Source organism: Dermacentor albipictus, chromosome 6 (assembly GCF_038994185.2).
Source record: "Dermacentor albipictus isolate Rhodes 1998 colony chromosome 6, USDA_Dalb.pri_finalv2, whole genome shotgun sequence".
Classification (NCBI taxonomy): Eukaryota; Metazoa; Arthropoda; class Arachnida; order Ixodida; family Ixodidae; genus Dermacentor; species Dermacentor albipictus.
Genome location: NC_091826.1, coordinates 6896997 through 6909633, shown reverse-complemented (window position 1 = coordinate 6909633; position 12637 = coordinate 6896997). Strand labels below are relative to the sequence as shown.

Genomic DNA, 12637 nt, shown 5'->3' with positions numbered 1-12637 from the left:
TGCCACTGTTTGTACATTAATGGCAATGTAGCATAAAATCTAGCTAATCTCGCAGCATGTCAGGAGCAGTAAAAAAAAAAGGAAATGTTACTGGCTGAATGCAAAGGGGTCAAAAAAAAACAAATGTGTTTAACACTGACGGGCTTGAGTACTCGGACAAATATTCACATGAAAACTGTGTTTTTTTCGATCATTACAGCACTAAACAAGCCTGAATAACTTATAATGCTATGTCTTTAATTGGGCACTCACATGATTCTGGAGATTCATGCTCTTGCTGTCAACGTCGTACCTGCACCAAGAAGATGAAAGACAAGTCTAGTAATTTTAATGCGATAGAATTAAGGGCCCCATGTCACAGAAAATATGGAGTCCGACTCCGGTGCAGGCATCCCCGTGGGCGAAAATTACTGTATATTTAGGTATGTGTATTTGCCACACCTTGCTATGTGGGGGAAAATTACTGTATATATTTAGGTATGTGTATATGCCACACCTTGCTATATGACATGCGATATATGCGGGTTATGTTGCCACACCATTTTATCACTAAAGTTGCTCATACCTTGTCTTGCATTCTTGGCAATGTTATTCTTCGGAGCTTTGAGAATGACAGCCCACAAACAAATGTCATGAAACAAGACACCGACAGCACTTGCCTTTTATGTTAAATCTTCTCAGATTGAAATACTAAAAGTGTTAAACAATAAAAGAAATCTGAAAATGATGTAATTTTTTGGCATGGCTGTGCACCACCTCCGGGTTCGGGCAACGCAAGAGGCCGCATTTTTATGAGATAGGTCGACTTCATGCATAGCATTCACTACCAGCGTTTCCCGGTTAACAGAACAGTTACATAAGCTGCAGTTGCCAGGAAGCATGAGAAGCAGTCAGGGGTCTTAGAAAGCTAATGTGTACCACTCTTGCAGGCAAAGCTTAAGCGTCCTCCAAATTTTAAACTTTCCCAAGCAAGCAAAATAAATATATAGACAAACAAGCTCTTACATTTTGAACATGAGCTGCTGGCGTTCTTCAAAGTAGTAGTCCACTAGAAACTTGGTCACAAAGTTTGGGTCGAGTGTGTCGCGTACCGTTTCCGTGCGCCCAACCTGGAAACAGAATGGTCAGTAGCTTCCTACAGTCATCACCGCTGGCTCATCTTACCTCCAACCACTGGTCAGTGTCACAGGTCCGCATGAACAAAACACACATAGGGTCGGACTTTGAGAGGAGATCCTTCTGCTTGAGATGTCTGCAAGGAAGAGGCTAATTTAAGGCCACAGTGCCTACCCTATTCCTCTCTTCTAGCATAGAATTTATGTTGTAGTGCAACTAATACTCATAATGTTCTTATGGGGAGTATTCACTCGACAGTACTCGGCTAGCACTTGGCTAGTCAAGACTGCACAAGGCACACATGTTTTAGCAGCTCCTTCAGTTCAACAGGAGAGAATCTGATCCAGCCCCACTATGTCTGCCTTCACCACTGTTCATGACATTATCTATTTCTGAGCGTATAGGGTATGTCGGATGGTTTTGTTAAGGTGCATAAACCAAGAAAGGTGGTTTCGTTTTGCTTAACACTGTTCTTGTATTTTAATAGTAAAGTCATACCATAGTTGAAATGGAAGTATGCCATATTTTAGAAACAGATCCTTTGTATGCGCATCGTGTACTACATTCGCTATATGACGCAGTGCCCTTTTCTGTAGAGTACACATTTTCTGAATGTTCCTACATGAAGTAGTTCCCCATATAAGAGTACAGTAGTTAATGTGAGTTGCAAAGAGGGCATTATAAAGCAATAATTTAATCTTGTCCGTCAGTACATGACGAAGCCTAGAAAGCACACCGCATGCTCGTGACAGACTTGCACATACACGCTGTACATGAGCATCCCAGCTTAAGTGTTCGGTGAAGATAACTCCTAGTGTTTTAACCTCACTCACAACAGCTATTTTTTCACTCCCTAGGTACAGATTAAGCGAATGGTTAACTGTTTTTTGATAAGGTGTGAATAAAACTGATTTTTTTTTTGTATTAATTTAAAGTGAATTTGCTATACTCCAGGTGTGCATTTTTTGAAGTGTTGAGTTCGCTAAGCAAGCGAGCTCCTGAACATCGTATGCTTAGACGAATATGCTTGAGTCATCGGCAAAAATAACGAACTGCACATTGTTACTAACTTTTATGATATCATTTACATATAGGTTAAATAAAATCGGCCCTAATATGCTCTCCTGGGGTACCCCTGCAACAATATCTTTTAAAGAGGAAAGGTTATTCGTGATTGCTACTGCTTGTTTCCTATGCTTTAAGTATGATTGTAAAAGAGAAAGAGGTAGGCCACGAAACCCATAGTATTCTAATTTAGCAAACAAGGTTCGATGACTTATTCTGTCGAAAGCCTTGGAGAAGTCCACAAAGATGCCTAGCTTTAATTTTTTTTCTTCAAAAGCCTGTAATATTACTTCTTTCTGCATTAGCAAAGCGAGTTCTGTGAACATGCGCTGGCGGAAGCCGAACTGTTGTGGTGATATAAGAGAGTGTTTTTCGCAGAACGAGGCGATTCTTTTATCAATTACTTTTTCCAAACCCTTAGAAAAAACTGGGAGAATAGAAATAGGGTCGATAATTTGAAAAATCGTTTTTGTCCCCGCTCTTGTATAAAACGGTTACTTTCGCGTGCTGCATTTTTTCAGGAAAGATGCCTGTAAAAAGAGAAATGTTATATATGTGGTTAAGCACGTGCACAAGAAAGTCAAGTACATACTTCATTGGCCGTATTTGAAGACCATCAATATCTCGAGCTTTACTGTTCTTTAGGTTTGAGAATATGGAATAAATTTCCTCGGGTGTAGTCAGAGAAAAAAATGTTGAGTGAATGTTAGGTTCATTTTAAAAGCTCATAGCTGCATTGTCGTGGACACTTGACACTAAATTAGTAAAGTATGTATTAAATTGGTCAGCCAGCTCCCGGCCCCTCATAAGCCTATTATTGGATGTAAGCTGTAGTTCACTGAACTGACTACTACGATTCAAGAGCTTGTTAAGTTCCCGCCATAAAGCTTCCCCTCGACCGGCACATCGCAAGAACAAGCTTTCGTAATACAAATTTTTTTGTACTGCGCAAACATTTTGTTAGATAATTTCTAAATTTTTTAAATGAGGCCAGGTCAGTAGGATCCCGTGTGTGCATGAACTTTGAGTACATTGCATTATTTTTTTGTATTAAGTTCATACATTCATGTGTAAGCCATGGCTTCCTGATTTTCTTAGGCTTACTTATCATTCTAGGTCTAAACGAGTTGTCATACGCTATTTTAAAAATTTACATAAAATTTACATATGCCTCGTCATCATCTGTGCATTGAAATACTGGAGTCCAATCCATGTTTTCTATTTTGTGGCGAAACATATCCAGCGTTCGTGTGTTAATACCTTGAATAATAAATGTATCGGGATTATCTGTTCCATTTCTTTGTAACTCATTTTGTTTGCAAAACATAAATATGGGCAAGTGATCGCTCACATATGCGGCAATGACAGCCGACGAAATGTTGCTGTTTGTGCAATTGGTTATAAACAAGTCCAAAAGGGTTTCAGGAACGCAACTAATGGGCATGGGTTCTGATATGACGTTCATGCAGTCAAACAAGGCAAGTAACAGATGTAACTCACGGGAATGAGATGTGGGTTGTAGAATATTGATATTACAGTCACCACCTATTACCAAGTCTAGCTTATTAGAAGAGGAAAAGTCGAGCAGTTTTTCTAGGTAACCAAGACACCTCCCAATATTTCCATCAGGAGGGCAGTAGACAACTGCAAAAAGATTTTTTCCGCATTGCACGGCTAGTGTTTCATAATCATCGGTAATGCTAGAAAAGTCACTAATAATTGAACATTAGAGTTTAGTGGATACAAGTTGCGCTATGCCCCCACCTCGACGGCGCTTTCTATTTAAAAAGCACGTGTTAAAACCGTGAACGTGATGTGCTTTATTGTGCACTCAAATATAAGTTCATAAGCATTTTTGCATTCTGCCTCCATTGTAATGAAGCTGTGGCAATAATTGAACCTGCAATATTACATAGAACGTCACAGACAGTTTGTCCATGGTGGCTGGATAAAAAGAACTGAAAAGGCGACATACCATAAAATCCCCAGATAGCCCATCTAAAATCAAGAGAAAAACGAGTGAAAATATGTGGTGGGTTAAATTTCAGTGTACCTACAGGAACTAGCACATGTTATATTATAAAACTAGAAAATCTTGTCAAAAACAGGGGTGGGTATCTTTCCAGGGTGGGGCATCTCTCGGGATATTACGGTAGTTCTCTTTATTAGCTCAACTATACAGTATGCTATTACCCGCCGTGGTTGCTCAGTGGCTATGGTGTTGGGCTGCTGAGCACGAGGTCGCGGGATCGAATCCCGGCCACGGCGGCCGCATTTCGATGGGGGCGAAATGCGAAAACACCCGTGTACTTAGATTTAGGTGCACGTTAAAGAACCCCAGGTAGTCAAAATTTCCGGAGTCCTCCACTATGGCGTGCCTCATAATCAGAAAGTGGTTTTGGCACGTAAAACCCCATAATTTTTTATACAGTATGCTATTAAACTCACAGAACACAGAATGTCGTGGTGAAGAGCAAAATTAAAGGCTCTACTTTAACTCATTTTATTTGTAAAATTTTGCATGGAAAAATCTAATTTGGCACTATGAAGAGCAATGTTAAGTTGATCATTCATTCTCTGAAAAAAATATTGTGCCCAAATTTTTAACTGCCAATCATGTCAAGGTTAGACAATATCTCACACTCAAAGTGATCACTTACACAGAAACAAATTTATGCGTTGAGAAGTTGACTCAAGGCACACTCTTTTGCCTACTACTCTGCACTAATAGAAGAGTGCTAATACGAGTTTGTATGGCAGACATTTATCTAATGAATGCTGCAGTCAATGCATGGGTAACGGCCATGTACTAAGTTCATTTTTCATAGAGTGATGTAAAGCAAGGTTTAACAAATTAAAGACTTCACAGGAAGATGAAAACATTTACCTAATCAAAACTGGACAAACAAATGTCTCAGGTTAGAGCCAATGTTTCAACAAGGTATCTGTCTTTGTCAGAGCAACAACTGCTCTCCTCGCCAACATTTATATGCATAATTCATTTTCTACTTAGAGGCGAGGAGCATTAGGAAGTGCAAAAGACTAAGGTGAGAGCTAGGGAACCGTAAGTGTTCAAAAGGAGGGATAAGCTAATAAGGGCCACAGTTTGGGCTAGATGGTATTTTGTAGTAAGCGCTGGTCTGTTTCTTATCATCCTGTCTATTGCACTTTTACTGTTATTAGATCAGCTAAGATAGGGAAGGGACCATCCCCCTCCAGCTTTTCTATATTCAGTTCTCTGCTACTTCCTGTTCATGTTTCTAGTTCCCTAAATTCCCAGCATTCCCCTAATCTTTCTGTTCCTCAACACACTTTACTGAATTACATTACTGGGAAACATGTACACCATTTGTCCCAGCTAACGTTAGCTAAGCTGTTCAAAAAAAAAAAAAGATCATGATGCAAATACTATTTGTAATAGGCGTGTTTGTCTTGTAATTATTATAAGGCTTATGGTGTTCACTCGTCAGAGGTCGTACGACCGAACAATGGAGGTTTTAAAATTGTATTTCGTGCTGTGATTTGAAAATATTTTTTTCTTTCAAAAGCTTCGCTGACATCAGCTGGGACACCCTATATAAGGGAAGCAGTTGCTGCCCCAACGAAGACAAGTCCCCCTGTTGATCATTTCCAAGACATTCTAACACATTCAAATCCAAGGGGATAGTAGCCTGATGGATCTCAGATACCCCTTACACAAGCTAACCATCATGTAGAACTTCATAAAACCTTTGTAAGGAACTGGAAGAAATGTACACAGGTACGTCTCAGTCAGTATGTTGCACATGGAATGGGCATGCCTTCATTTGTGATGATAAGATAAATTAACACACACACACACACGCATGCACGCACGCACACACACACACACACACACACACACACACACACACACACACACACACACACACACACACACACACACACACACACACACACACACACACACACACTATCTAAACAGCACATCCAATTTACCAATTTACCTATCTTGCAATGTCATCAATCAGCTCAGCCTACATCAGCAGACCTTTTCAGCCACAATGGCCAAACATAAGCAACGATCATCCACCTATATATAGGCTTGCCCAACAACAATGTATAATTTGCATGGCCTCTGTATCAGTGGCGTAGCCGGCAATTTTTTCAGGGGCAGGTGGGGGCAATACTACAGGGAAAGTCAGAGTGGTCTGGGCAGGCTACATACTAACATAATGTTTCGAGGGTGGGCACATTCCCCATGTGCCACCCCTGGCTACACCACTTCTCTGTACAACAGTTGTTCGAGTTTTTTGAACAGGACTAGAACTTATTTTTGTTAATATTTATTTATGTTTCACTACAGGAAAGCCGCTGCTTTTGTTTACTGCGACAAAAGCGAAAAGTAAGAAAAAAATATTTTCTTTCTGGTACAGCATCTGCCAGTTACCCCTGTCAAGGAGCTGTTCTGAAAAATAAAAATAAAGAAATATGCAGATCCCGCACACTGTCGGAATCTATGTAAGTGAAGCTTTTTGTGCTGTTTGCTTTGAGCGATGATAATTAGTGGTGACGTTGATGGCAAATGTTTAATTTCTCCAACTTTAGGCCAACACAGGAATGGTGAGTAGATGTTAAACGTAACCTTGCATGCACCACTGCTGTTTGTCAGCATAGCACACAGAACACACAGAAAGAGGTGTTTCTTGAGGTGGTGGTGTGCACCATACTTCATAACCTCCGAGAGGGTTGAGCATATTCATTGCTTCACACGGCACATCAAATCGTGGCAGGAATATTAAACGTTATTTGAATTATGGGGCTGTATGTGCCAAATCCAGAATCGGATTATAAGGCACGCCGTAGTGGCGGACTCCAGATTAACTACGCTACTGTGGTGTTCTTTAATGTGCCCCTAAATTTAAGTACATGAGCGGTTTTGTTGAAAACGACAACAGGACAAATGCTGTGGCTACGGTCTTTATGAGAGAGACTCGTTGCTTCCTCCGAGTCCCTACCAGCGCCGGCTTTCCCCACGCTCACTTTCTCCACCTCTTGAAGCGCCTCGCAACTACCGTCCAGGGCGCCGCTGCTCACCCTCCCCTCTCCGACGCTCGACATCACCCCTGCAACCGGCCACTCACACTCCTGACTATCGACCAGAAAACTAAATGGTGCAGTTTTTGGAGGGAAAGCTGCATGGCTCGCACAGACTATAAATCCTCCAGCGTGGCCGGCCCAATACCTTATTCGTGTGTGTAGAAGGTGTACCAATTCTAGCATTGATTCATACGGGAGCAGCTATTTCTATTATTCGCGCTGACTTGTGCTCTCGTCTATGCAAAGTTACTACACGTTACAATGGACCCGCCGTGGTTGCTCAGTGGCTATGGTGTTGGGCTGCTGAGCACGAGGTCGCGGGATCGAATCCCGGCCATGGCGGCCGCATTACGATGGGGGCGAAATGCGAAAACACCCGTGTACTTAGATTTAGGTGCACGTTAAAGAACCCCAGGTAGTCAAAATTTCCGGAGTCCTCCACTACGGCGTGCCTCATAATCAGAAAGTGGTTTTGGCACGTAACCCCCCCCCCTTTTTTTTTTACACGTTACAATGGAGCTCTTCTATGTGTTGCAATGTAATTCGGCCATCGGTGCAATGCACTATTTGAGTTTTGATTGATGGGATACGCCACCATATCCAGTTCACAGTGCTGACTTCCTGTGTTCACATGCTTATACTAGGGTGGGACTTTCTTTGGCATCTGCTTTCATCTCGTGCCGTCAATGCCTCGTTAACTTGACAGAGACCGACAATTCCGACGACGTGCACAAACCGCGCCTTCGCTTACGAATTGCTGACGCTTTTATGGTGCCACCTGGCTGCGAACTACTTCTTGTAGTTAACAATGACATCACCGATGGTGGCGTTTTAGTTGTACCGTCAGCCCGTTGTCTATCCAAAGGAACTGCTCTGGCACCCAGCCTTGTTCACTTCACCAATGGCATGGCCACTTTGGCTATACTCAACACTACCACTGAGCCAGTACTGCTTCCTAAAGGCGCTGTTGTTATGTGCGTCTTGGACAATCAGCCTGTCCCTGTGCTTACCTCGGCTACTGCTGTTTCACAACCACCCACAGCTATAGATGCGGTCCCTGCTTCTGTTCTCGCTAGTGCCATCAGCACCGATCTAATGCCACAGCGGACGAAGGAGTTAGTGGCGTCATCCAATCATAAAGGCTCCTTCGATGTGCACTTTCCTCTTCTGGGACAGACTTCTGCGACGGCTCATTGCGTAGACAAAGATGGAACTTCCATCGTGCGCCGGCGGCCATATAGTGTTTCTTCTGCCGAATGCCAGATCATTGATACCCATGTTGCCGACATGCTGAAATGAAGCATAATCTACCCTTCCTCAAGCCCTTGGTTGTCACCTGTCATTTTGGTGTGTAAGAAAGACGGCTCAGTGCGATTTTGCGAAGACTACCATGCCTTGAACAAAATAACCCGCAGAGATGTACATCCACTGACCCAAATCGATGATGCGTTAGATTCATTACAAGGTACGGAGTATTTCTCCAGCCTTGATCTACGCTCTGGATACTGGCAGATCCCCATGCACAAAGCAGACAAGGAAAAAAACTGCCTTTGCCACACCCGATGGAGTTAACGAATTTAATGTAATGCCTCTCGGCCCGTGTAATGCTCCCACCACATTTGGGTGGATGATTGACACTGTACCGTACTACGGGGCCTAAAGTGGAAAACTTGCTTATGCTACCTTGACGACATCGTCATATTTTCGTCGACCTTCCATCAGCACTTGCAGCGCCTTGACGAGGTCCTGACATGCCTCTCAGCTGCTGACCTTCAGCTGAATACAAAAAAGTGCCACTTCGCCAGCAAAACCATTAAAGTACTTGGACACCTTGTCAGCAAGGAGGGCCTTCGACCTGACCCCGATAAGATTACCGCTGTCCTTCGCTTCCCCAGACCTCAACAGGCCAAATACTTGCGTAGCTTCCTTAGCCTAGCTTCGTATTTCCAGCGCTTCATACGTAACTTTGCCACCATTGCGGTACCGCTCCATCAACTCCTTCCTTCTGGAGCTCCCTACGTGTGGTCGGACGAATGCCAAACTGCTTTTGACGCTGTCAGGAGTGACAAGCGGAAACGAAGAAAAAGGACGAGGAAGAAGGAGTGGAGCGAGCGCGTGGAGCCGCCATCTTGGAGAAGGGGCGCGCGCAGAGAAGGACGTGGTGACCGGGCGCAGCGTTCCAAGAGAAGACGGCCGGAGATCGCCTGTCTGGGTCCTGCCCCAGATCTTAGGCGACACATCGACGTTCTGCCCGAGTACCAGGCCCGGCGAGCAGATGTCCGACGTCCCTGGAACCACCGCTGGCCCGGACCTACCTGCTAGGACACGTCAGCGTTGCTGCCGCTGAACGTAGACGCGCGGAGGCTGGCTACAGCCAGTCACCATCCCGTCCGGAGAACCAAGCTGGGCCGGCGCGCACCGGGAGCGCCAGCCGGCACGAGCCCCGCTCTGCCAGAGCGCGACAGCCCCTCAGCGACCGTGCCGTCGTCACGTCGGCTGGGGCATCGGTGACGCCGGACACTAACAATGACTGGCGACGACCAGATCGCATCGACAGACCACAGACCGGGGGACGCCGATACTCGCGTCGAACAGTACCGGTACTGTAAGCGCTCCTACTACAGCGAATAGACAATCGCCGCACAGACGTTTGTAAACGCGGTAGTGTGAGCGGAAAGCTTAGTAAGGGAGGACGCATGCCGTGTGCAATGTGTTGAATCTTACCGTGTTTTCCTGTTGCTAAAATAGCCTATTGAATGAATGTTACGTGTGTGCTGCATCTTGCGTTTGTGTGTTCCTTCCGCTCGCTCAAGCAAGCGTACCAGGCATTAACGAATGCGTGACAACATTGGCGAGCCTGCCAGGATCCCTTTAACTTCGTCACGTGCCTCGGGGTGTCTTGAGCAGCGGAATGGACCTTGAACGTTTGATGACGGCTGGGAATGCTGCGGGCATGTCGGCCGAAGCCATAATAGCACTGTATCACGAAGAACAGAAGCGATTAAGAGAAGAACGCGCAGAGGCGCGAGAGGCTGCTAAAGAAGAGGAGGAGAGAGCGAAAGCTGCGGACGAGCGTGCATATAGGAACTTGATGTTGGAAAATGAGCTTACGGAAAAGAAATTACAGCTGCGCATGAATAACAGTGGAGAAGAGGCAGGAAATAGGAGCTCAGACATGGTACCCCAGAGAATAGCGACAGTGTGTCCCCAAAAGCTAATCGCCCCCTTTGACGAAAGGCGAGATGACCTAGATGCCTATATACAACATTTCGAGCGAATAGCAACTGGACAAGGCTGGCAGAGGAGTGACTGGGCGACAGGATTGAGTATGTGTCTTGTTGGGGAAGCGTTGGCCGTGTACAGCCGGATGTCAGCGGCTGACGCTCTAGATTACGACACGGTGAAGAAGGCTCTCCTACAACGCTTCAGACTAATGGCAGAAGGTTTCAGGGATAAATTCCGAAGCTCCAAGCCACACGATAACGAGACAGGCCAGCAATTCGCCGCTCGAATCTCCAACTACTTTGATCGTTGGTTGGAGATGGCTAACATAGAGAAGACATTTGAAGACTTGAGGGACAACATGATTGCAGAACAATTTCTAGCATCATGTCATCAGGGCGTGGCAATATTCCTGAAAGAACGCAACTTGAGGACGGTGGCGGAACTATCTGAACACGCTGACCGCTATTTAGAAGCCCAAGGCCAAAAGAATTTGGGAAAGGGGAAGGAAGATAAAAAGACACCAGATGAAAGAGAACAGACTCGAAGCACAATCAAATGTTTTATGTGTGAGAGGATAGGGCATCGGGCTGTGAATTGTCCCTTGGGTCGGACTCGCAGTTCGACGTTGAAGTGCGATGGGTGCGGACGGCATGGACATACAATACAAACCTGCCGAGGTAATTCAGAAAATAAGACTGCCTGTGTTGTTGCGAGCAAAAGTCACATCGAAGGTGACAGGACACAAATGGAGCCGGAGTACAGCGACAAGGCAGGCGCTGTCATGACAGTTCCGAGGTCAGAAGACCCGGAAACCTCGATGCCAGTAGTAATGGGAGTGCTGCAAGGACGAAAAGTGTCAGTACTCAGAGACACCGGGTCCAACATTGTTATGGTAAGGCGATCCATGGTGTCGGACAGAGATATCACCGGTACAGAAGCACCAGTTCAATTGGCGGATGGTACAGTAAGGCGAATGCCTATGGCTCGTGTGTTGCTTTTGATGCCCTATTATTGCGGTTGGATTGAAGCCCGGTGCGTAAAAGAACCGCTGTACGACGTCATTCTTGGGAATGTGCCAGGAGTTAGAAGAGTGGATGATCTAGATCCCCTCTGGAGTTTTCCCAGTATCCAAATTACAAGTAGGACGGAGCATGAATCCACCGAAGCAAGTGGCAGAGACAACGGAAGAAGTTCGGATCCGTATACCGGAGAAGCTAGTATATTGTCAGTAGAGAAAAGCACAAGGAACCAGGATAGGAGAGATGTCGGTATAAAGAATACTTCAGGCACCGGCATCGATATAACTGCGACAGAAATGAAGAAAAGGCAAGAAGCGGACAGTACGCTGCGACATTATTTTGAAATGTTAGGGAAATGGATTCAGAATAAGAAGAGCCGGGTCGTACATAAGTTTGAGAAGGTCGGAGAATTACTTTACCGTATAGCCAGAACTCACGATGGAAGAGAAACACGACAGCTAGTAGTGCCAGTGAGTTTACGAAGAGCAGTCCTCGAGCTGGCGCACGACACTATAATGGCTCGCCATCAAGGAGTAAGGAAGACGACCAGCCGAGTATCAGAACAATTTTTTTGGCCGTGCATGCAAAGCGACATTAAACGGTTTGTGCGATCTTGCGACATATGCCAGAGAACCACATCAAAAGGATTGGTATCAAAGGTACCTCTAGGGACTACGCCTATTAGTGAGCAACCATTTCAAAAGGACTCCGGAATGGTCATCACAGAGTTGGTTGCTGAAAGCACCTACCAAACAGACATCCCAGCAACAGAAACTACGCCTCAGAAGGCGAAGATAACAAGCATGATGTCTAAACCGAGGGTATTTGAGAAAAGACGGACTCAAGAATTGAAGAGCAATGGACGCATCATCGCTGTGTCCGACAACTTTGACAAGCTTTCGGCATGCAGGGCTGGGTCCCGCCCCAACTCCTGGTGTCATCCAAATCATTCTGCCCGAGGTCATGTCTTGATGAGGCGCTGGTGGTGAGAGTCCGGACCAGTGCACAGCTTCCTGCCTGGCTGTATCCATGTCAGACAAGAACCGGTAGGCTGGAGTTCGCGGACTACGTGAGTGAACGTGCCACGAGTGAGATTACTGACTTTGCTGCTCATGTTCGTTTTTGTTAATAAC

General features: G+C 45.1%; 1 protein-coding gene across 3 annotated transcripts in view; it reads right to left on the bottom strand.

Annotated features, from left to right (window-relative positions):
• Nucleotides 1–12637, bottom strand: part of LOC135901409 (copine-8-like) — a 53364-nt gene that overhangs the window by 34563 nt on the left and 6164 nt on the right. For all 3 annotated transcript variants that reach the window (XM_065431177.2, XM_065431176.2, XM_065431174.2), the window contains exons 2-4: nucleotides 1165–1252; nucleotides 1006–1109; nucleotides 253–292 (exon numbers count right to left, since the gene is read on the bottom strand). In XM_065431177.2, the coding sequence (XP_065287249.1) occupies nucleotides 253–292; nucleotides 1006–1109; nucleotides 1165–1212 (192 nt within the window). In that variant the 5' untranslated portion in view covers nucleotides 1213–1252. The remainder of the gene's footprint in view (nucleotides 1–252; nucleotides 293–1005; nucleotides 1110–1164; nucleotides 1253–12637) is intronic.